This window comes from Tenrec ecaudatus, chromosome 11 (genome assembly GCF_050624435.1).
Source record: "Tenrec ecaudatus isolate mTenEca1 chromosome 11, mTenEca1.hap1, whole genome shotgun sequence".
Classification (NCBI taxonomy): Eukaryota; Metazoa; Chordata; class Mammalia; order Afrosoricida; family Tenrecidae; genus Tenrec; species Tenrec ecaudatus.
Genome location: NC_134540.1, coordinates 18,081,696 through 18,105,921, shown reverse-complemented (window position 1 = coordinate 18,105,921; position 24,226 = coordinate 18,081,696). Strand labels below are relative to the sequence as shown.

General features: G+C 44.9%; 1 protein-coding gene across 3 annotated transcripts; it reads right to left on the bottom strand.

The window, feature by feature from the left end:
* Positions 1 to 2,588: 2,588 nt before the first annotated feature.
* On the bottom strand, positions 2,589 to 23,040 carry FBXL3 (F-box and leucine rich repeat protein 3). 3 transcript variants are annotated; one of them, XM_075562962.1, is made up of 5 exons: positions 22,691 to 23,040; positions 18,359 to 18,704; positions 14,176 to 14,298; positions 12,307 to 12,478; positions 2,589 to 5,123 (listed from the first exon to the last, which is right to left on the bottom strand). In XM_075562962.1, exons 2-5 carry the CDS (start codon positions 18,701 to 18,703, stop codon positions 4,480 to 4,482), a joined length of 1,284 nt encoding a protein of 427 aa, XP_075419077.1. In that variant the 5' UTR covers position 18,704; positions 22,691 to 23,040; the 3' UTR covers positions 2,589 to 4,479. The 3 variants fall into 3 exon arrangements, with proteins under 3 accessions (XP_075419077.1, XP_075419076.1, XP_075419075.1); XM_075562961.1 differs by having other exon boundaries at positions 22,876 to 23,008; XM_075562960.1 differs by lacking the exon at positions 22,691 to 23,040 and adding an exon at positions 22,327 to 22,491.
* Between the last annotated feature and the right edge of the window lie 1,186 nt (positions 23,041 to 24,226).

Here is a 24,226-nt window from a genome sequence, read left to right as displayed (position 1 = left end):
CAGCCTCGCCTGGGCGGCATCACCACCACCTAGACTCTGAGCTGCTAGCAGAGGGCCTCGTTGGCTTTTGAGACGTGTGTGCCTTGAAGCAGACCTGTCCAGGTAGCCCTGCTCTTGGGGTTCCCCTCCCTTTGGAGCGGGCCTTGGTCTGGGTCAAGTAGCTGTGCTCCATTAAGACATCCTGTAGGCTTTCAATGGGTGACGATCCAACCGAGCATGTTCTTTGTATTGTGGGAAACCACCAGTCAACGCGATGATGGAGCAGAGCGGTGAACACAATGCCTGCTTAATCGGTAACTGTTCCGCTCACATTGTTTAGTTGCAACTGACACTGGAGTGCTTCCAGTGAGGTTCACACAATTTAATTAGATCAGAATGTAGTTTATTTGTAACCTGACCTAAATGAGAAAATGGAGGTTTAGAGAGGTCAAGTGGCTTTTCCCCAGCTACTCGGCTAGTCGGGAGGGAATCGATGTACTGCACAACCCACTCCCCACCCCCACCCCCACTGCTGCATGGTGGGTGTGGAGACCAAGGAGAGCCTGCTCACCAGCATTCCGGTCTGTGAAGGGCAGGAGGGAGGAAGCTGAGATTCTTGTAAAGCCCTTTGACAGCAATTTGGAGTCTTGTGGAATCTGGGAATTAAAAAACCATGAGATTTGTATTTTGGGTGTGTTTCTTTTTTCTAACAATCCCCCCCCCCAACACACACCAATTTTTCTAAGTTTTAGCCTCCCCCGCCTCCAAAAAAAAAACACTACACCTCACTGATAGCAAATCAATTTTGAGTCATAGATAGATAGGCCTGGGGAGAACTTGCCCTATAAATTTCATCCTTAGTTTCCAAGATTACAACTCTTTACAGGAGGAGAAAGCCCTTCTCTAAGGAGCTGGCTGGTGGTTTCGAACTGCTGACTAGCAGCCCGAGGCATAACCACTCTGCCAGCAGGGCTTCAGAATGCATTTAAAATACAGGCAGCACTGCACTGTACCATTCAGAGGTGGTCTGTCACTTGTCGAAGCTAACGGTGAACGGAGGGGTGGCCAGTTGACCTCCAGTGTCTTCCTCCCATCTACCCTCTCTCATCCAAGTTCCTGCTCCACTCTAACCTATTTAAAACAAGGTAGATTGCTGATCTCTTACCTTTTCACTGACCTGATAGCCGGAAATTCACTTGCAGTTAGGCAGCTTTGTGGAAATTGAGTGTCAGCAGGGGGCAGGGATTGCCCCAGGGGCTTGGTAAACCAAACCAGCCCCACAGATGAACTGAGATTGGAGGCTTGTCCACAGGGCCTTCCAGGTCTGGGTGAGGTAGAGATTGCAGAGATTTGGTTTAGGGCTGAGCCTTCTTCAAACCAACCTGCCTCACCCTTCTATCCAGAACTTTTGCACCAACACAAAAAATTCTACAAGGTAGTAAATGGATTAAATCTGACAATATTGTTCAAAGTATCCCAGATTACTACAGTGAAATGTATTTTTTGGAAGCAGTTAAAATAGTTTTGAGGGAATCCAGGACAGATGATCCCTTCAGGACCAGTGGTGTGAGTGGCAATACTGGGAGGGTGGTGGGAGGGTAGGGTGGAAAGGGGGAACTGATTACAAGGATCTACATATCACCTCCCTGGGGGATGAACAGAAAAGTGGGTGAAGGGAGACGTCGGACAGTGCAAGATATGACAAAATAATTTATAAATTATCAAGGGTTCATGAGGGAGGGGGGAGCGGGGAAGGCAGGGGAAAATGAGCTGAAACCAAGGGCTTAGGGGGAGAGCAAATGGGTCGAGAATGATGGTGGCAACAAATGTACAAATGTTCTTTACACAATTGATGTATGTGTGGATGGATGATGATGAGTTGTATGAGCCCCTAATAAAATGATTTAAAAAAAAAAACACCAAGAAATAAAGACCAAAATGGATGCCAAAAAAAAAAGTTTTGATACTTTCTAAACTAATACGCAGAGCGATGTAGACATTTCCCCATAAACGGGTAGCTATGTCCCAGGGCCCGGCAAGGTTGACAACTACATTCCCAAAGAGTTTTCTCTAAGTTCTCATCTCGAATGCAGAAAGAACCTATTCCTTTAACGTTTAACATTTTCAAGATTTGGTAAATTTAAAATTTCATAACACTTCAAGCGTCAATCAAGAAAGACAAGGCTGTCTGATTCCATAAAGATCTGCAGCCTCGGAAACCCTTTGAGCAGCGGTTCTCAACCTATGGGTTGCGACCCTTTCACAAGCGTAGCAAAGTGACAGTGATGAAGTAGCAACGACAATGATGTTATGGTTGGGGGGTCAGCACCACATGAGGAACTGTATGAAGGTCGTGGTCTGAGGAAGGTTGAGAACCACTGCCCTACAGGGTCACTATGATTTGGAATGACTCAGTGGCATTGGGTTGGGCATCAACAGGATTATTTCAAGAATAGACTTTCCCAGTTTTCTGTCTTCAAAAGCACTAGTCTACCACAGGCTTTCTTAATAAATATCTTCCATGGAGCTAAAACCCAAACCATACGTTTCTTAGTTTTAAAGTCCAGGAAATAGTTTTTAAAAATGGAAATACAACAGCATAAGTAACTCTCTTTATTCTCAAATTGATAAAGGCATTTAACATATACTTTACATTATAAACAAATTAAGTACTATGCATTTTATTTATAAAGTGACTTGAAAGTACTTCAAACATTTTATAATTCCATTAGTACAAAAAGTAAATTTCCATAAAGCTTTGGCTAAAACTGATTATGTACAACCATGCTCATTTTCCAGGTTGTTCAAGAAAAACAGAGCTTACCCACTAACATGGGGATTTCTCGTAAAATCAAAGATTCTATTTAATACGAGGAAAATATAACAGTAATTGCTCTTCATCTCCAAGCCTGGGTCTTTTTCTCCCTTTTCAAATGCATGTGACTACAGAACAGAATCTCCAGGGTAGATGTGAGAGGCTGAGTGCTTCTGTAACTAACTGCCCAGTTACTTCCCAAAAGTTACACTACCGAGAAGAGTCATTTCAAGTATGACTAGGTCCCACGGGGGATAAATTGCTTCCAGTTCCTTGGGAGGTGTTCTCGACTTGCTCTACCACCCAGAGTCAAGCCTGTGGAATAGCTGAAGAGAAACTAACTGTATCCCTCCCCACACTCGGCGTTTTTTACACACTCTACAATGCATGGATTAGCTTTATTCATCTGGAAGTGATATAAAATGCTATGGAACATAAATGACATAAAATAGGTTAACCAAATTAATCACAGAATTTCACGACATTTTCCTCTGCATTTCCCAGTGTACTCAACAGTATTTGCTCAAAAATATTGAGAACTGAAATAGCTCTTCCTTTAAAGGCATTGTGTATGATAAACTGTACATTGATGAGCTTTTGATTATTCTTAGGAATCCTGCTTATACGACACAATTCCAAACGGGAAAAATGAGCCTTCTAAAACTTAATGGAGACTAATATTCTTTCACAGAAATAATTTATAAACATTTAGAAGTTCTGCCTTTAGTTCAATTTGGCTTTTTAAAACAAAAAAGATAAACAATCCATTCTGATGATCCTAGAATAACTTCAAAACATAGTTTAGGCAGATAGAGTCGAGAGATTATTAAGCATTCCATACTTTACATGTAAGTGCTTCAAGTGCCATATACAAAGTCATATAGAACAGAAAAGAATCAGATGGTTAGATTACAGAGCAAGCCTTATGCTTTAGACCTAGCTGAGCTGCCCCCTTCCTTCCACTGTGTTTTCTGATTTGATCTTGGCGCTGTTGTTACCCTGCTGTAATACCCATTACTGCTCCAGAGGTCTGAGTATCTCCTTTACTTACAGGAGGGAGATTCAGAAAGTTCATGGAAAAACAGAATTACCAGCTAATGGAATTTTTCTACAAGTTTGTGGAGCCTCCCTCCTACATACCTTTTTCTTTAAACTGCTTTTAACAGAACATTCAACCAATCTTTTTCATGAGCTACAACATATCTTACATTTTTCTCACAAAATGCTCACTTTCCTGAGCTATATTAAACACCTTATAACAGGTGTATGTGTAACTGAAGACCCTAAAATGTCTAGTTTACATTTTTAAAAAATGCATAGAGAACATAACATTTTAGAAAACCTATCCATACTCACTTCTTGAATATTTTAATGTGTTAAGTTTTGGTTCCTTTCGAACTTAAAATGCTTAATTTTTTACATGTAATCATGACTTTAGTACTTCACCTCCCACCCCCGCCTTTGAATTTGAATTGCTATTAGGCTAAAAACGCATGGATTTTTCTGCCCTAAACTGGTCTGAGCGTCTTCCAAGTAGCCAATCCATGTATGCTCTCGGTTAAGTCTCAACTTTCTGTGCCACAGAACAGAGTTACATCAGAACTACAACAAATGACTCTTTATCGTAATACCGTCTGCGGAAGGTTAAGGTGCGACTCTCCACGGTGCCTTACAGCTTGTGGTCTCTACCACGTGGGCATCATGTCTGGAAACCAAACCCGACCAAGATGCTTGGACACTTCCCAGTGAATCTGCTCCAAACTGTACTTCTGGTCAGGAATCAAGACTTCTTCCATAATAGATAACTGAGACAGGCGGCCACCACACATCTTCACAAACTCAACAAAGGCACTGCAGGAGACTTCGCATTCCCCTAGTCCAATCGCTGACAGATTTTTACAGCGTTCTGCGATGCGAATCAATTCTTCATCCAGTGGCCGTAACCCATTGGCACACACAACGAGTTCCACTAGCCTAGGGCATGTCATTCCCACACGGCCAAGCACATCTTTGCTTACTGATCTCCCAAAGTAGAGATGGGTGGCAGGTATTTCATAACGAAAGAATGGGTCAAATTCTTCTTCATACAGAAAGAAGTACATCACTAAGTTCACTTTGGGTGAGTGTCTGATGAAAGCGTCCCAGCTGCTCTTCTGAATGGTATGGAAGTGTGTCTGTCCGGGGTTCTCACTGACCACGTCAATGCGCAAATGTTCCAATCGGACGTGCTTTTCAGAAGACAAGGCAAGTAGCAGCTCATCGCTGAGCAAGTGATAGTTCAGGGCCAGTTCACGCAAGCCGTGACACTGATCAGCCACACAAAGGATGCCTTGGGAGGAAAAAAGTGATTATTTATTTAAAAGTTTTTATATCAGTTCAAAAATTCAAATACATGTCCCACAATAACACTCTATTTTCCTTACCACAAAGTCAATCATTTAAAATTCATCTCTATTAGACATAGAGTAACAGAAGGTAAATTACCAACACAAAATGGATTATTAGTGTTGGTAATGAAACTAGTTGTAAATCACTATCTTAAAAATATAGATTACTTACCAGTTACCAGAAAATCCTAAATTACAAATAACGATGGCTAAGTTTTAGCCTAGAAACACACAAGGATAGTGCTCTATCTTAAGTACACGGACACGGAGAACTCATTCAGAACCCTAAGGTCAGAATGAAACAAAATTTACATGATCATTACAAAAGAGGTCAAAGGATATTAGGATAATGCATGGAATACACAAAACAAAGTTTCATATAACTACATAAGACAGTTGTAAAATAAAGATTATCAAAAGACGATTTTAATTGCTAGCGGTACATAAGTTTATCAAATTTCTACAAAAGTATTGAGATGCTACTAGATAAATGAATCAATGACAACCACACACATCACACTATCAGACCTCCCCAGTCTTTCTTAAGCTCTACCACACCCAGAAAGTCACTTGACACAGTCCCCTGGGCTGGCAGCTTGCTGTACTCGGGTGGCTGTGCCGCCAGTACATCAAGCACAAGTAGAAATGCCCGTGCAGCGCGTTGCAGCGGGGCTTCCAGGCAAAGCCAGAGGAGGAAGGAGCTGGCAGGACCCATGAAAAGTTAGTAGTTAAGCCCTTATGCATAGGAGCTGAACACTGTCTGCTGCAGATCAGATGAGCCCGTCCGACTGGAAGACCCTCAGAATACAAGTGGGAGCAGGCTGCACGCTCCAAGCAGAATCGGCGTTCAGTGGCTGGGATGGAGCCAGGCGCTTTGCTGATGCTCCACAACTCAAAATGGGAAGGACAGGAAAACTGGAAGTTATTGAAAATGGAACACATAAAGATCAATATCCTAGGCATTAGTGAGCTGAAATGGTCTGGTATTGGCCATTTCGAATCAGACAATCATATGGTTTACTGTACCCAAAATGATAAATTGAAAAGGAATGGCCTAGTCATCATTACAAAAAACACTTCAAGGTCTACCCAAAAGTACAACACTGTCAGATTTTTACCAACTACTTCAGTCTGAAACTGATCAAACATTAAATCTAGATCCATTGATAAGACTGCTGACGACCGGACTAGGAGAGTAGGGAATAAAATAGAGGGATCAGCAGTGATGATGAAAATCGCATGATAGACTTTTCAAGATCAATTGGCTTCTTGGAAATACCTTTTATCGACAACAGAACTAGAAATCATATGCATGGCCTATGCCAGATGGAATGCAAAGGACTGAAATCGAGTATATCTGTGAAAAGAGGCTCAATACCATGAGTCAAAGTGAGTCCAGGAATCAACTGTGGAACAAACCATCAATTGCTCATAAACAAGTTTATGTTGAAGCTAAAAAAAATTTAAACAAGTCTACTAGAGCCACAATTTGCCTTTGCTTCTATCTCAGCTGAATTTAGTGATGAGGCAATGTACACAGATGGCTGAAGAGCAGACAAGCTGGTGAACAACATCACACCTGAAGAAACCCACACGTCATTGAAATGAATAGGCAGAAGGGCAAGGTCAAAATGTGTGTCAGAAGAGACTCTGAAACTGGCTTCTGTATGTAGACCGCTTAACGCTAACGGGAGAAATGATGAAGTAAACGAGCTGCACGGAAGACTTCAAAAGGCATCTCCAGAAGACGAAGCATTAAAATAAAATGTCAGAGCTGTAGAGTTAGAAAACCAAAAGAACACACCCAGCCTTCCTCAAGCTGAACCAAAAGAACAAACCCAATGCCTGGGAGGCCCCTGTTCCTCATAACAACTGCCCGGAGACCAACTTTATACGGGAGTAGACATCCTCATCTTGCTCCCTTCTCAATGTAAAGAGTTAAAGACAGCAAGCCTAGAGTAGCGGTACTCAAGGAGAAATTTGGAAGACAGGCTACCTGGCCAACTGACTGAGATTCTTATTTATACCCACTCCAAAGAGAGATGACCCAACAGAACGTAGAAACGGTCAAGCAATATCATTAATACCACATGCAAGCAGACTTTTACTAATGACAATTCAACCACAGTTGCAGCAGTATATCAACAGAGATGCACACCCGAAATTCAAGCTGGATTCAGAAGAGGACATGGAGTAAGAGATGTCAATGCTGATGTCAGATGGATCTGGCTGAAAGCAGACAATACCAGAAAGATGTTTACTTGTGTTTTATTGACTAGGCAAAGGCATTCGGCTGTGTGGATCCTAACATACTATCGATAATGCCGAGGAGGGGAATTCTAGCACACTTCACTGTGCGCCTGTATAACCCAGAAATAAATCAACAGGCGGCTTCCAAACAGTACAAGGGAATGCAGCAGTTTAAAATTAAGAAAGGTGTGTGCCAGGGTTGTATTCTTTTCAATCCATTTGTACACTGAGCACATGAGCTGAGAAGCTGAACTACATGGAAAAGAAGGCAGCACCCCACGGGAGGAAGAGTCAGTCACTAGCAGAAGACACACCTTGCTTGCTGAAAGCAAAGAGGGCTTGAGCCTTTTACTGACGGATCATACCCAACACAGAGAAAACAATATTCCTCACACGTGAACCAATAAGCAGTATCAGGATAAACAGAGAAAAGCATGAAGCAGTCGAGGATTTCATTTTACACAAATCCAGTCAACATGGACCCACATGGGACCAACATTCAGTAAGTAAATCAGTGACGTATTACATTGGGCAAGAGATCTCTCTAACGTGTTCAAAAGCAAAGATGTCACTTTGAAGACTAAGGTGTACCTTTGTCCAAGTCGTGGCATGCTCAATCACCTAACGTGCATGGGAAAACTGGACAATAAGGGAGGAAGAGAGAAGAACCCTTTGAATTGTTGGTCAGGGCTATCCAATATATCATGGACTGCCAGAAGACCAAATAAATTTGGCTGAGTACAACTAGAAAGTTCCTTAGAAGGGAGGCTGGTGAGACTTCACCTCGTGTACTTTGGACATAATAAACGGAGAGACCAGTTCCTAGAGAAGGAAACGCAGAGCAAGGAGGAGGAGGAGGTCAGCAATAGAAGATCCTCCACAAGACGCACCGTCACCTGGCTGCAAACATCCCGAGGCTGCGGGCAGTGACTGATACTCACTACCTGATATGTGAAGTGGCCTACTGTAAGTATAACATAGGTAAAGCGGGACACCACTGATAAAACTCTTATCCTGGCGAAATAGCCACATGGCGGCCGAAAACCGTCTACCCTAGCTTGTTGTGCATGCTTTCCAAAAATCGAGACTTTTTAAAAAAGCTGCGGGATGTGGGAAAAATTATTAAAAATCAGGACGTCTGGTCACCTTACCCAAAAGTGTAACCCAAAAGGCAAGCACTAAAAAGTACAAGTATGAAATATAGATTAGTATTGTTAAGATGTCTAATATTAAGTGCTTAAAATGATACCTTTCATCTATTAAATGACTTTCTTTCTCATGGTGTTTAAACCAATGTTGGGAATAACAGAATATACACCGTGTTATCACCTACTATTTAGTTTACAAATTGCCTTGGGGCACAGGGTTAAGCACTTGGCTGCTATCGGCAAGGTTAGTGGTTTGAACCTACCGCCAGTTCTGCAGAAGGAAGGAGCCGGTGCTCTGCTTTCAAAAAAACACAGCCTAGCAAAGCGATGGGTGAACTCTGCTCTCAATCACCCAGTCAGAGTCAAATCAAGAGCACACAGAGTTTACTGCACAATGATACTAGGCTAGGTACTTGATATTATCCCACAAATATTCAAAAATCGCTTGAGAAAGTAGGTATTATCTCATTTTACATTGGTGATGTGAGTAGTCTAGAGGGATGGAGCCGTTCAGTGAGGTCGTGAAAAGGGGGGAGGGAGCGCACTGGGAAGGCAGTTGACGAGTGTGGAGTACCAGGGACCCAGTTAGAAGTGGCTGTGCCGCAGGCCCTTAGCACATGGCCCCACAGTTCCAGGGAGATCTGTGTTAATGTACAGAATGGAACCAAAGCCACAGAAGATGATGGGAGTGCCCGACTGCTGACTGTAATAAAAAGCTCCCAGACGTACGGAATCACCAACACTAGAGGGATGGAAAAGAACAAAGAACACCGAAAACGAAGAGAGATTAAAAAAAGACAGAACAGGAACAGAGAGGAACGGGGAAAATCTGGAATATGGTATCAAAGAAGAAACAGTCACGACACCCACTCCTCCTTCATCCACAGGGCCAGGCTCCAAAGCCCAGGTCACGGCGTGAAAACTGGCACGCTGTGAAAATAGAGGGTGTCAGTACAGGACAGCCAGACTTCATTGTGACAGAGCCGCCACGCCCCTGGGAATAACAGGCACTCCAGTGCCTGCCTCACACGGCAGCATCCAGAACAAGGACGCACACCGCGAGTGCACACTCAGTCCGCGAGGAGGATTTACTCTCATAAACATGAAATGTCAGCTAACACGGTACTTGATAGGGCAGATGTAACAACCAACCATGCACAAAGAATTAGTAACGATGACTACAGAAATTATATGTAACAGGAAAAAAGTTAAAGTGTTCAGTGAAGAAAGTAGAATAGAAAACAGGGCATAATCACAACGTACACAAACATGGATATGCAAAATATGGATAGAATGAAAATACGCAAATGTGTTCATTTTTTATTTAAAATTTTCTGTCGTTATACTTTTCAATTAAAGCATTACAAGTACTCTTTCTCTTTTGTTCCTGAACAACTTGTCCAAAACCCATGAGGCAGCCAATAAAGCTTATACTATTACAAAGCAAAAGTCAGGTAAAACAAACAAATAACTTTAAGAGTCAGCTAGCAAGGGCTAAACTAGGATAAAGAGATCAATAAGCCCACAGGCTCCCACGCAGTGTGTTATGAGCTACACGTTAGGTTCAGGGTGCTCTGGAAACACAGGGATGGACTTTCAAATCCAGAAAGGAGACATGGACATCAGAACAGGTCAGCAGTTCAAAACCATCAGCAGGCGAAAGATAGCTTCTCTCTGCAATACTGTATTGTGCCAGCCTGGCAGATAAACACATGTGGGCCTGACTAATTGAAGGGCAGAAAGATAAATGGCTCCATGAGCCTCACCTTTCTTGTCTCTCGCTCTTTAATTATCAGACCAGTGTGCAGCTGCCTTGCTTGTTCTGTGCCTCAATTTAAAGGGCACACTACCTGTGGGACGCCTAGCCTGTGAACTGTGTCACTGTAAGGAGAGGTCCCTTTAAGCCCACACGATTGGAATGTACATCTCTGGAGCTGGGGACCGACAGTTGGTGACCTGCCTTTCTGTTTGCTGCCTGGGTATATATAGCCCAGCTCTCTCTACAGAGAAGGGACTGGCGGCCCTCAACACTTAAAGGACTGCTAGTGTCTCACTGCTTTATAATCTATAATTTAACTGTTCATTTTCATATTATCTATCTATCTATATAATTTAACAGTTCATTTCTTGTTATATATTTATCTTTATAAACATATATATATATATATATATATATATATATATATATATATAATTACTAGCAATCTGGTTTTGCCTCTCTAGAGAACCCTGTCTAACACACTCTCCTTTCAAGAGTTACAGCCTCTGAGACCCACAGGGGTAGTTCCTACCTTGTCCATCGGGTTGCTATGTGTCAGAATCAACTCCATGGCAGAGACTTTGGTTTGGGGGAGGTAGGCGTTAGTGAGACAAAAAAGGTACATGGAAAAAAATGGGGTTGGGGCTGAAGAGTGAGCTAGGGTATAGGGTACTGACCCCACACACAAAAGTAAGCATCAAAGAAAAAAGTTCCACAGGACTCAAGTAAAACTGCCCATGAACCACAAAGGACAAGGTCAACGAGAGAGGTAGAGTTCAGGATATAAAAGGCCTTTACAGTCTGAAGCTACCTGGTTTGGATTGTACTCTCAGCAAATGAGTACATTAGGGTGTATGTAACGTTATCATGACCACATAAGAAGTAACTGCCAAAAATATTGGACATCCATTTGTAGAAGAATGAAACAGGACCCATCCCTCATCTCATGCACAAAGCCACACTCAAGATGGATCAAAGTCCTAACGTGGGACCCAGAGCTACCAAGACCAGCATCAGTGGAAGTCAGCAGCATAGGTTAAATCGGGAGTCAAGCAGTAACCTGCTCAGACTGGGTTACATGGTAACTCAGTTCTATCGCGTACTAGAGAAGTTGGAAGGCACTTCTAATACTATCTCCATTGGATGGGCTCTTTGTTCCCATCTTCCACTTGGGAAAACCATTAGCTTCCAAGATATAAGGCAATAACTTCAAATCAATTGTCCTCTCTCTAGATCAGGGGTGGGAACATCAGGCCCACTGACTGTATACCAAAAAAAAAAAAAAAGACTTACTGCCATCAAGTCAGTGCTGACTCAGACCAACCCACAAGACAAGGCAGCACGGCCCCGTGAGTTTTCGAGACTGTAACTGTTTCCGGGAACAGAGCGCCCTATCTTCCTTCCAAGTTGCTGCTGGTGGTTTCCAACTGTTGACTCTGCAGATCACAGCCCGACCTGTAACAACCACACCACCAGGACCTTCATGGACCATCTAAGACTGCCAAACCAATACCAGACACACCTCACCAAAGAGCAGCAGGTCCAGCCATATGTTTAACCAGTGTGCACCCTGGATGATATTTTAAATATTCAAATGGTCTTTGGCAGGAAAAAGGTTTCCCATCCCTGTGAGAGATCCTGAAGAAAAACTGCTCAACTAAAATCAGAAAATAGTCTACTTTACCTAAGGATGCAACTCAGGTAGATCTCAAATTCTCTCTCTCTCTCTCTTTAAAAATTTCTAGTACATGCCTGAATAAGCAAACTAGAATACAAGCTGAAACTGGCCACACTAGGAATGCGATGACATGCACGTTTCTGTATGTGGGTATTAGACTTCTAAGCAAAAGAGCTAAAACAATCATATTCATTTACCGTTGACATGAAGGATAGTTTTTCGTAATTTAGCTAACTGTCCATGTATCTTACTAATATCTATTAGCATCTGGTAATAAACATACCACCTACCTGCTGGGGAGACATGGGGACAGCTGCTCATTTTCAGCAGCTTGAGCGTGTCACTGTTGTTGGCCACCAGCACCTTGAGGGACGGATCATCTACGGGGGTATCGTCTATCTTAAGCGAGGACAGGGATTTGGAGTTCACAAACACAACTGTCAGTGCAGAGATAAAGTGAGACTGAAAAGGAAAAAAATTCCAACACTGAGCAATGAGAACTGAAGGCATTCCACATTAATTCCAGACAACAGTCATCTGAAGCCTAATGAACTTCACACTGAACTTGTAGAGAGCATCTTGTGACCCTTTGTCTGCTGCTGAGTCTGGTACAGAGAGCCTGTTGGCCTACGGGAGCGTCCCTAATCAGTCTGGTGGCAACTAAACGAGGAACTCTGGTACTCAAGATGAGAAGGCCGATCGCCACTACACAGCACCGTATCCCGCCCAATCGCACTCTCCACCTAACCCCGCGGAGCCGATTCTGACTCACAGCAACCCACCCACGGTAGACGCTGCCTCTTTGTTCTGACCCTTGACGTCTGTACAGGAGCACACGGCTTCACGTGTCTCCTTTGAGCGGCTGGTGGGTTTCAACTGCCGACCCAGTGCTGAGCTGTGTGACCCGTTCTGCCACGAGAGCACCTTACAACCTTCCTCCCACGGCTCTGAAAATCTCTGAGTCAGCGAAAAGGGCCTGGGGCCAGCAGGCTACCAGCCAAGGAAGACAGCTTAATGAAACACTATCTTCTTGGTTACATTCCCTGACTTACTTTTCCCAAGGTATGATAAAACAGCTGGCTACATTTTTAAATTACAATTGAATCCCTGGTTAATTACTTCAAATGTAGCATCTTTCTACTACTTTCATGTCAGACTCAATTATATCCTGTGTTAGCACATTTGTTTGTGACTTACTCTGAAAAAGCTTTCCAACTGTTGTTGGATATCAACCCATAGACTATTAGTTAATATACTCAGGACACTTAATTAGCAGCTAAAGCACCTTTCTAAAAATGAACCCTAATTTTTCTACCATAATAGTATTATGGAGTGAAATGGTCTCTATGTGCAGAATACATAGACCATATGTCGTTAACATTACCAAAAAACCTGTTTTCACTAATAAAATGTACATGTGATCCAAAATGTAGCTACTGCCTTTGCTCAGTGTGAAGTTCTGAGAAGCAAGCCAGTCCTGCTCTCAATACTGGTACTCCCTGCCTTTGAGTCTATTGTCACCAACCCAAATTAGGAGCCCATATGTACGCAGTGTCTCCTTTTAACTGTCTTGTTCCTCTGTTTTACGTATTAGCTTCTTTTAGGATTTTATAGATCCCTGTTACCAGTAGAGAAGCTAGGAGTCACATCACATATAGTAACAAAGGGCTGTGTGTATTTGATAATAAATCACACAATGCATGTAAATACAATGCCTTTAGTGTAACTACACGTACCCTTCAACCTGACCAATGAAGAAGCACGGGGTGATACAAAAAGGGAAAGGTTTTATTAAAATTTTTGTATCTTAAATGTGGATGTCCTGGAAGGTACAAACGGGTCAACACTTGACTACCAGCCAAAGGGTTGGCTGGTCAAACCCTCTCAGGGGCAACTCGGGGGACAGGCTCTCAACTGCTTTCACAAGGTCACGGCCTTGGGACCTGTGGAGTGGTTGGACTGTGTACTCAGGGAGCCACCATGGCTGGAAGCAACTCGACAGTGACTATTTGGCAGCAACAATCTCTTCTCAGCATTCTCAATCGTCACCGAGGCTCTACCCTAGCTACGTCTCTTAGACTACCACTGTCAACACAAAAAGCGGTTACAATCTCACAAGGATTTCTCAGTGACCATCAACGAAGCAAAACCGTGGATACCTTTGGCAAATCCATAAAGCTTGGCCGAGCGGTTGAAATAAGTCCAAGTGTTTTTAAAGAGCAGTTTACAAGTTGGGATAATATATCACAAGCTGCTTCAGCTGATTCTTTGCTGCTGTCCACCTTGAAAAAGAACACATCATTTACTACACAAATCCATCACACTTCTATGGATCTATCTTAACTTTCAAAAGTGGTGGTAGGAGAAGACAGGACAATTCTTAAGTTAATTTCATTCAGTTAAAAATTTTACTTGGGTTTAGGAGAGGAGATGGGTTAATTAGGGTGTGAGGTTGTATCGATGAAGAACACAGCTTTCCCCCAGATCCTGGATGCTTCCTCCCCCCAACTACCATGATCCGAATTCTACCTTGCAGGGCTGGATAGGGCAGAGGCTGTACACTGGTGCATATGGGGGCTGGAGGCACAGGGAATCCAGGGTGGATGATACCTTCAGGACCAAGGGTGTGAGGGACGATGCTGGGAGAGTGGAGGGTGAGTGGGTTGGAAAGGGGGAACTGATTACAAGGATCCACATGTGACCTCTTCCCTGGGGGAGGGACAGCAGAGAAGGGGGGAAGGGAGACTCCGGATAGGGCAAGATATGACAAAATAACGATGTATAAATTACCAAGGGCATATGAGGGAGGGGGGAATGGGGAGGGAGGGGGGGAAAAAAAGAGGACCTGATGCAAGGGGCTTAAGTGGAGAGCAAATGCCTTGAGAATGATTGGGGCAGGGAATGTATGGATGTGCTTTATACAATTGATGTATGTATATGTATGGATTGTGGTAAGAGTTGTTTGAGTCCCTAATAAAATGTAAAAGAAGAAAAAAAATTTTTTACTTATTAGCCAGAGGCGGGAGGGGGGAGAAAAAATTTTTACTTATTCATTCAATCATCTACCCTCCTTATATACATCTTCAACTCTGGGATAAAAACATCACCCTCTGAAAAATTATGAGGGTAGATTTTGTTATAAAAGATATATTTAACATTGAAAGGAACTTGGCTTTTAAATTGATTTATTCCAAACTAATTACTATACCTAATGGGATAAATGAATTTATAATCTTTGAAAAATAATTAGGCATTTGATAATGGACCAAACGATTTTTGTAAACACCAGGTCTACAAGACACATTATTGTTGAGGCCCTAGAAGACCCCAGTCCCTGGGAAAGGCCCTCAGGCTGGGCAGAGTAGACGGGCCGTGAAAGAGGAAGATCTTGACAACACAGGCTCAACCACAGGGTCACCAGGAGCCGGGACCAACTGGACGGCATGCAGCCCCTCCCCCGCCAAGGCACCAAGAACTACTGTCTCAGTCCAGCATTTACCCTAAATGTCACTAATGGGAAGACGGCTGTTGGGTATAATGATATAATGAAACAGATGTGGAAACCTGAACCAAACATCCAGGAGACGTAGCTGCTCCCATACACTAACTTTTGTAGAAATTTCCAGAGTGAAGGGTAATATGCACCCTGCGTGGCCCCCAATATGTATGTATCTCTCTCTCTCTCTCTCCTCTCTCTCTCTCTCTGTATATATATATATATATATGTATATATGTATATATATATATATATATATATATATATATACATATAAACTCAGAGATATAAGTCAGCTCTTCTCTTAAAAAGGAAGTTCTTCTTGGGCCAAAAGGCACCTGACACGAATATTTTAAAAGCAATTTGAAAATGAATAATGGTAAAGGTTGGCACAACCCAATGAATGAATACCATATCACTGAAATGTACAGAGAAAAATGCAGAAATGGCAAATGTTGTGTCAATCAAAAATAAAAACCATATAAATAAGCAATATCATTAGTTTCCAGATTATTGTATGTGCATTAGCTTAACCAAAAAGAAAAAGGGTTCGGAGGAGCTGATTGCAAAATAAACGTTCTGGTTACTATTAATGGTTATGTTTCTCTGCACTAACATGATCCCTTGGCCAGAAGTATCTATGTTCAGCTGGGAATGTACACAAAGTACAAATTCTCCACCCAACCCAAAACACCTGAGTCAGAAATTCTTGGGGAGGGGTTCAAACGTGTTTGTCTTACCATGGCCCTCATGTGATTCGAATGCACGCCAATTGCGCAGCCCTGGTCCATACTCGGGAGAGACGAGGCTCGCTACTCCGTAGTGAAGAATCAGTGTCTCAGAAACCCACAGGGGCAGTTCTACCCTGACAGGGTCAGCATGAGCAAGAACTGATTCCGCTGCCATGAGTTCGAGTTTGGGTCCACACTGACAGCTCTCTCTACAAACCACTTTGTCTTATAGTGAATAAACAGAGGAAGTCAATCCACTGGATGGGACTGGTCTTTCAGACCTACCAGATGAATACATTTCACTTTTTTGTTTTAAAATGGACACACCATTAAGACAGCTCAGAGATATGAGAAACTGAAGAGAAGGCTCTTGTTTCTTCGTTGGGGTAGGGAAGCAGTTCCTGGATTTAGGTTTATTTCAAACACCAACACCAAGAATTAGAATTGCAGATCATATACAGGGGATCCAATTAAATTCGAATTTCAGATGAACAGCAAATAACTTTTTACTATTAAGTATTGGGGGGGGGGGTTGTCCAAAAAGTTGTGGAGAATTGGAATTAAAAGTGAATGAATGTTTCCAATAACTTTTTGAAGCACCTTCATGTATGTCAAATATTTAATGGGATTTACATGAAAAATTATTGTTAATCTGAAACTCAAAGTTAACCAGGTGCCCTGTATTTTAATTTGCTAAATCCAGTAGTCCTATGATGTCAATACACCTAACCACTCACATGGCCAGGTCTCTCTGCCTCCAGGTGAGAAGCACCGAAGGCCCTTCGTGAGGGAGCAACATTCCTGAGAGGAGGCCCGGGCCTCCTGAGGGCAATTGACCACTGCCCTGCCTGGCCGGTTCAACCTGCCTGTTTAACAAAGGTTGCGCATAGGTATGTTCATGTTGTCTCTTTTCAAAATTTGTCTGCTATAGAAGAGCAGGTATCTAGTGAAGGAATCAGCAAGTGCCACTTGTCAACATCAAAACAAGTTCCAATATTCATACACAAAACGACTATAATGCTTAAACTTTTCTCAAAAACTCAGGCACGCTGCCATCCAATCAATCAATTTCGACTCAAATTTGTCTCATATGTTTTTTGTTTTAAACTGATGGTTTTCAATATGCTTCTGCAATGAAAAGACAACGTTCTCTTAAGTAATCTTCCATGATCCTATCGCTATTTCTCTCTCAAATAATATTAATCTGAATCTTTTATATAGTTTTTCTTTGACTCCAAATCATAAAGTCCTCACTAAGCAACACCCAGTTTCTAGGAGATGGGCACACCGATGGGTTTTACTCCATCACCGTCCTTCCATTTGCACTTACTTTTCTAGACACGTTTTCCTTGTATTTATAAGCGACAGCTTTGGCCAATGATTCATGCTTCTTTAGCTAATCCTCCTAACTAAAACATTAATAATTATGTTAAAGTGGCATAAGTTGGCAGCTTCACCAAAAACCACGGTTATTTGTGATAGTGTCTCAGGCAAACAGTAGATTTTTGTACTTTCCCTAACACCAGATGTATTGTTTTAAAAACACCAGATGTATTGGTTTCTGGCACAAAAGATACTCAATAGTGCTTTGAAGTTGTATTTGTTTTGTTGTTGTCGTTTGACCATAGACAGAAAAAATACCAAATCAACAAGTCACACCATGGGGAATCTGATGGCACTGATTCCATTGAGCAATGGCACAGTCTCACCTCCTCTGAGCTGTTCCTCCTGCTGGAATATCAACTCACTAGTCCCTAAGATGCCATCTCTCCAGTCCAGCGGTTCTCAACCTGTGGGTCACGACCCTCTCACAGGGGTCCCCCGATTCATCACAGTAGCAAAATGACAGTGATGAAGTAGCAATGGAAATAATGTTATGGTCGGGGGTCCCCAGCACACGAGGATCTGCACGACGGGGTCACTGCCTGAGGAAGGCTGGGAGCCGCTGCTCTCCTCACAGAGTCCCTGGAAGAGCAGGAGGCTCCAGGCAGCTTTGCTTAGCAGCTAACCGGAACTACTGCGTGGTTTCCACATGACGTCAAGGCTCATAGACGACCTCCGGGCAACTGCGTCCTAGAAGATGTGGTTTGTCAAAGGAAGGATTACGACTATTACCTTGAAGCTGACATACTGTAGATGGTTTGAATGTCTTTTAATGATCTGTTTGATCAGCTCTGGGTGTGTGGCTTTCAAATACGACGTAGCTGGCTGATTCAGCTCAAACTCGAAACACCTCCACAGGTCCGGCATGTGAAAGACCTGGTTCCAGCTGCGGCACACTTGTGACGCGTGCGCCCGGTCGAGAAGGGGCAAGTACTTGAAGACATGGAGGATGATGTCCTGAAGGAGGCTGCCCCAGTCGCAAGCCTGCGAGGGCTCCCTTGCAGTCCTCAGTTTCTTGGAGCTCTCTGCAGGCCCTTCCTCTGGCGAGTCTTGGCCACTGTCTCCTCCTCGCTTCATCCTGGTCGGAACAAGGCATCGCTGTTCATTTCATCTTACGTAACTTTCAAATGGACATGACCGCAAAAGTCCTCCCCTCTGCCCCTCGCCCACCCCAACCTCCTCACACACGAAGTTAAGTGGAAACAGACTGCCACAAAATCCCAGAGCCCTCTACGAAGCCATGGCTGCTCAGCATGTCCTCCATCTGGATCTTCAGGCTTCTGAAGCCTGCGTTTCCACCTCACCAGTCCTACCCGGAAGGATCCTGTGCTTCTCAATGATACCACATCAAACTGCCTGTTGGGTACCTTCCAAAGACTCAAATCGTGATTCTTTTCAATGCTGAGTTTGGGGCACAAAAAGAAGTCAGAAGGGGCAAGATCGGTGCTCTTGAGTGGATGGGTAAGGTTTCCTAGTGAAATTCCCCACAGGACAGCCCAGGGAGCAGATGCACTGTCATTCGAGGTAGATTCATAGCCTTTGCAAGGATGGTTTGTGGCTCCAAACCCCTTTTTCTGGCACACCAGGGTGAGAATGTCCTCATCCCTGTGAGGGTCGCAGGCCGGGCACACGCGTGACTGCCTGGCAGACTCTATCCTGTTGCTAACAACACTTGTGAAAGGAGGAGGAGGAGGCTGCAGTCGCAGCCAAATAGGCACCGGTTTTTCATGCCATGGAAAATCAGCCCAGGGGGTCTTGGAACACGTGCAGTAGCCACTAATTCCATGCTGCTCCAACTTTCAATGACGTGAGTAAAATGAAGTACACAATGCATACCCCACTGAGCAGAGGAGAAAACAGAACAATAGGGGCGGTGGCAAGACAAGTTTTATGGAGGGCTGCCACATGTAAATCTAAGGTCATGTTTCAAATGTGTGTTTACAGAGAAGGTGTTAATCTACAATGCAATCTTTAACATTTAAAAAAAACCTCTGCTAATACTAGTGGCCTACTAAAGGATAAGATACACTTTCATCATGACCCATTTTTCGGTTTTAACTTATTAAAGAGGTTACTCTAATTTTAGTATATAAAATTTGGGTCAAAAACAAGAGTTTGCTATCCAGTGTTTATAATTTCTCCTGTGACTACTTACATCTAATCAAAATTTTGAGATACAGAGATTTAAAGTGGAATAAAGCCATCTTTATAATTTCTACTCCTGGTTGTAGAATATTGCACCTGCTTCTGGAGGAAAGCTTCTGAAACCAAAGCTACTCAATTTAAAATTAGAAATATTCATTCATCTTAGATCTTACCTTAGACAAACAAAAATAAGATGACAGCCTTACTCATATAATTCTCTTTGCTAATATTTGTTGGTCCTAAAAAGATACTTTAGTCAAATCCATTAGAGCTCTGTTTTAAATAACACCTACAAGAGGGCTTTCGGAAAATTCTTGGAAAAGTAGAAAAGACACTGGAATTTTTCCACAAACATTTTGAAGGTTTCTCACATCTTAATATAAAACTACCCCGAAAAAGCATGTCACACTAAGATGTAGTATTTCTTAGCCTAGATATAAAAAGATTACATAATCATCAAATTACATTACAGCAACTGATTAGCTTGATTACCTGAACAAATTTGAGTTGCTAGGTATTTATAGCTGTAATTTTACCATTTATTAGCACATTAGCCTATTAACCCACTAAAAATGTGCATCTACCAAAACAAGGCCAAATGCAGATAAAAATATCCTCTCTTATTCTCACATGCAAAAAAATAAGGAGCGGTCCCCTAATAAGGTTTTCAAGTTCATCTTATCTGCTCATGCAAAAAAAAATGAAACTGCGTTCAAAAGTATCCTGTTTCTAAACCAAGTTTGCCTGCACAGAAAAGTGAACAAATCAGAGTGCACACTGGCCTGCAGACAATTTTTACGTCCACGGTTGCCTGTTTCATCTTCTATTTTCAAAGTGAAAACACCCTTTCATATTTGAAGAGGAGGTGTGGCGAGGACGGAGCTCAACAGTAAACGTCATTGAGACCTTCTAGAGCACCAGCACCAGGCCTCCGTTGAGCCTGGCAACTAAATCTCAAGCTGCAACTTTCCCAGGCTCCAAATACTCCACGTGAATTAGGCCGAGAGAGCATGCGGTGAGGGCTATGGTGTGCCAAGAAGCACACGAAGGAGAAACGTTGAAAAGCACAGGGCATTAGCGCAGAACGGAACGCACTCGGCTGTGCCTACCCCATCGTTTTAGTGCTGTTCTTAGAGGTGCTGTTGAGAGAATTTCAGACCAAGGTGGCCAGCCCCCATGAAGGAGTCCTGGTTGTACAGTCGTTACACTTTGGGCTGTAAGGTCAGCAGTTTGAAACCACAAGCTGCTCCCAGCAAGAAAGCCAGGCTTTCAACTGCCGTGAAGAGTTACAGTCTTGGAAACTCACAAGGGCAGTTCTGTCCAGTCCTATCGGGTCACTATGAGGTGGCATCGATTCAATGGCCAGGAGTTTTTGGTTTGGCCAGCCCATGCACCAGAGTAGAACTTCCCCACGGGATTTCCCAGGTTGTAATCTTGAAGGAACCTGCCCTGCTGGTGCAGTGAGTTATGTTTCCCTTTGGGCTGCTAACTACAAGGTCAGCAGTTTGAAAGCACTTGCTGCGTAGTGGAGAAAGATGAGGCTTTCTACTCCCATGAAGATTTACAGGCTCAGAATCCCAAGTAGAATTCCGAATACAATCTCAGGAATTCTACTCAGTCCTACAGTTACTGAGTCAGAATGGACTCGGTGGCACTGAGTTCGGCTTGGTGTATTTTAAAGGTGCGTGTTAAGGCAAGTACCCTGGTGGCATGGTCAACAGTTCGAACCCACCAGCGCCTCCCCTCAACAAAGAGGAGGCTTTCTGCTGCTGTAAAGAGGGGCAAGCCAAGGGTGAGTTCGACCCTATCTTACAGGGTCACTATGAATGGAATGACAGCCACGCCCTTAGGCATGAGTCAAGAGGGCTCCTGGTACAGTGACTTGGTGTAAAGTAATTTTGATTTGTTTTTAGTCCTGAAAAGGAAAAACCAAAAGTCTGAATATCACATTTCTTTTCCACTGTCATCTGCTCTGAGTAGTTTTGAAACGTCTTTTGGGTCTGGGCTCTAAGCATGCTGCTGTTCCATGCCACCCACTGGTTCCCAGTCGGAGCGACCCAAGAACCAAACACGGCCTGATCCTCAGCACTGCTCCTGTGCCTGAGCCCATGTCGCAGCTATTGTGCCTTCCTCTTCGTCGCTGCCCCTCCACTGTAACTAGTATGATGTCCTTTCCAGGACCTCGTCTCTCCCAACAACGCATCCAAAGTCCCAGGCATACAGGAGTAGAAGTGCTCATCTTCCCCCCACTGGCTGGGAGAGACAACTTGTATCCCCGGTCCTGCGCACACAGCCGGCAGTTGGTAACATTTTGCATAAGTACCTCACAAATACAAGCCACTATGTAGCAGGTTAGGTAAAACGTGAAAGAAAGGGAAAAAGTCTAATGATGGGCCCCACCACCTTGCCCCTGCGGGACTGGGCAGCGTTTCCGTTGGGTGGTAGGCGGGGTGCAAAACCCACGGCCCCTAAACCACCTTCAGCACAAGCACGCCCCGGTTCACGGTCCCCAGTGCCACCCTAAAAAGGCCAACCGCGGGCGCAAAGCTGCTCACCCCAAACTGACTAAGTGTGCCACCTTGGCGACGCGACGGGGCCCGCGCACCCTCCACGACGGCCTCTCCCCGGCGTGGCTCGCGCGCTGCACCCTCCGAGGTCGGTGGGCACGTCGCAGACCTCACTGCCCTGCCGCCTTCGCGGGCGCTGCCATGCCCCGACCAGAGCGTCGCCGCGCGCGAGCTCCGCGGGGCCGCGCCGCGCGCGCCCGCGCCCTGCTGACACGTCCGAGGGCCGCTCCGTGCGGAGACGCCCCCAGCCGGCTCTCCGGGCGCGCGCGGCGCGCCCCCGGCCCCGAGGAGCGGTGCGCGCGCCCCCCCCGCCCCCGCCAGGGGGCTTCCGGTCGTGCGCCTCCGCCGTTACCTGCTGCCGGCGACGGCTGCCCCCACACAGCACCCCGGGCTCCGGGGGCGGCGGCGGGTCCCGCGACTCTCCCATAAGGGCCCCGAGGAGGCCCCCGGCTTCCCGCTCCCGCCGCCACCGCGGCCCCCCGCGCGCCGCCCGCGGCCGAGGCGCTGGTCGCGCGCCGAGCGCCATGGCGGCTCCACCTTGGCGGCGCCGGCGGCCCGGGGTCGGGCCTGCCTTCTCGGTCCCACGCCGCCGGCCGGCTTCCCCGGGGCTCGCTGTCGTCGCGGACGCGGCCTCGGCCAGCTGCGGACACCGAGTCGCCTCCCTGCGCCTCGGTCCAGACCCCGAGTCCAAAATGGCGTCCGCGCCTCGCGGGCGCGCGCTTCCCCCGGCGCGTCGCCGCCCGAGTCGGGCGCGCGCGCTCACGGGGGCGGGGGCGAGGCCGCGCCCTTGCGGGAGCGCGCGCTGCGATGCTGCGCGTTGCCGAAGGAGAAGCCACCATCTTCCAGGACGCGACTGCAACTTTTATTAGAGAATGTTTTTGTGTGTTTGGGAGCGGGCGGAGAAGGGCTGGCGCTCGCTGTGTGCCAGAGGGGCTATTGGCAGCGAACACCGGAAAGTTTCGAGGGTGCAGCTGAGAGAACAGGCAGGAAAGTCTCAAAGCCCCCGGTGACCCGCAGTGGGTTCCAGGGAGCCGGAAGATGAGACAGCATCTGCTGACAGCTGTCACCTCCACCCAGTGGGTGCTGGCACCCGGGCAGGCCACGCCTTGCAATTCACACGCAGGCGCTCAAAATACACAAACATAACATGTACGTCATTTCTTAAAATAATATTGCAGGAAAATGTGCCAACGCATGATGACTTACTGGATGTTTTTTTAAGGTTCAAAGAACTCCTATCACAACTCTCACCTTGGTGCACTGCTGAGCAGGATACATATAAAGAGAAAACAAAATCCCACTGTCATTGATAGATTCTGATTCATAACACCCCTACAAACGGTTTCCAAGGCTATAAATCGGTGGAAGCGGATAACCTCATCTTGGTCGCCACGGATCAGGATGATCAGGTTACGTTGCAATAGTTCCTAATACACAGCCTTGTCGATCCTTGGCTTGTGATGACTTTTATGTCAGGAGTACTGGTCCGGTTAACTGTAGCATGCTCCTTCCTTGTTTGTTGTTTTCTGACCAAGCCTATAGTTACCCGTTCTCAAAAAGACCTACCCACCCCCACCCTTGGAGCCCCCACAATAACAAATACATTTCCTGTTTTCTACTGTGCAGTAGGCCAGCCATTCCTTCAGGAGGACTGCCGGCGATTACACCAGCTATCCCGCATCAAGCTGCATCTGAAATGAGGCGTGCGGGTGAAAGGAAAAGAAAGACACGTGTACAAAGCACGGGACTGGGAGGACAGCAGTCTGATGGACTGAAGTACCCAGTATATTCGAAGCTTGGTTTTTATACTCTTCTTACAAGGGAATAGTTACAAAACGAACATCAAAGAACTTGCTTTAAAAAATATCCCTAACCTCTTATCTATGCA

What these genes read in the sequence shown, in the direction of transcription:
- FBXL3 (XM_075562962.1), bottom strand. Translation starts at nt 18,703, where the DNA reads ATGAAGCGAGGAGGAGACAGTGGCCAAGACTCGCCAGAGGAAGGGCCT. An exon ending in TACAGTATGTCAGCTTCAAG is followed by an intron (nt 14,299 to 18,358) that starts GTAATAGTCGTA and finishes TTCTTTTTCAAG; the next exon opens with GTGGACAGCAGCAAAGAATC. An exon ending in TCCCCATGTCTCCCCAGCAG is followed by an intron (nt 5,124 to 12,306) that starts GTAGGTGGTATG and finishes TTTCCTCCCAAG; the next exon opens with GCATCCTTTGTGTGGCTGAT.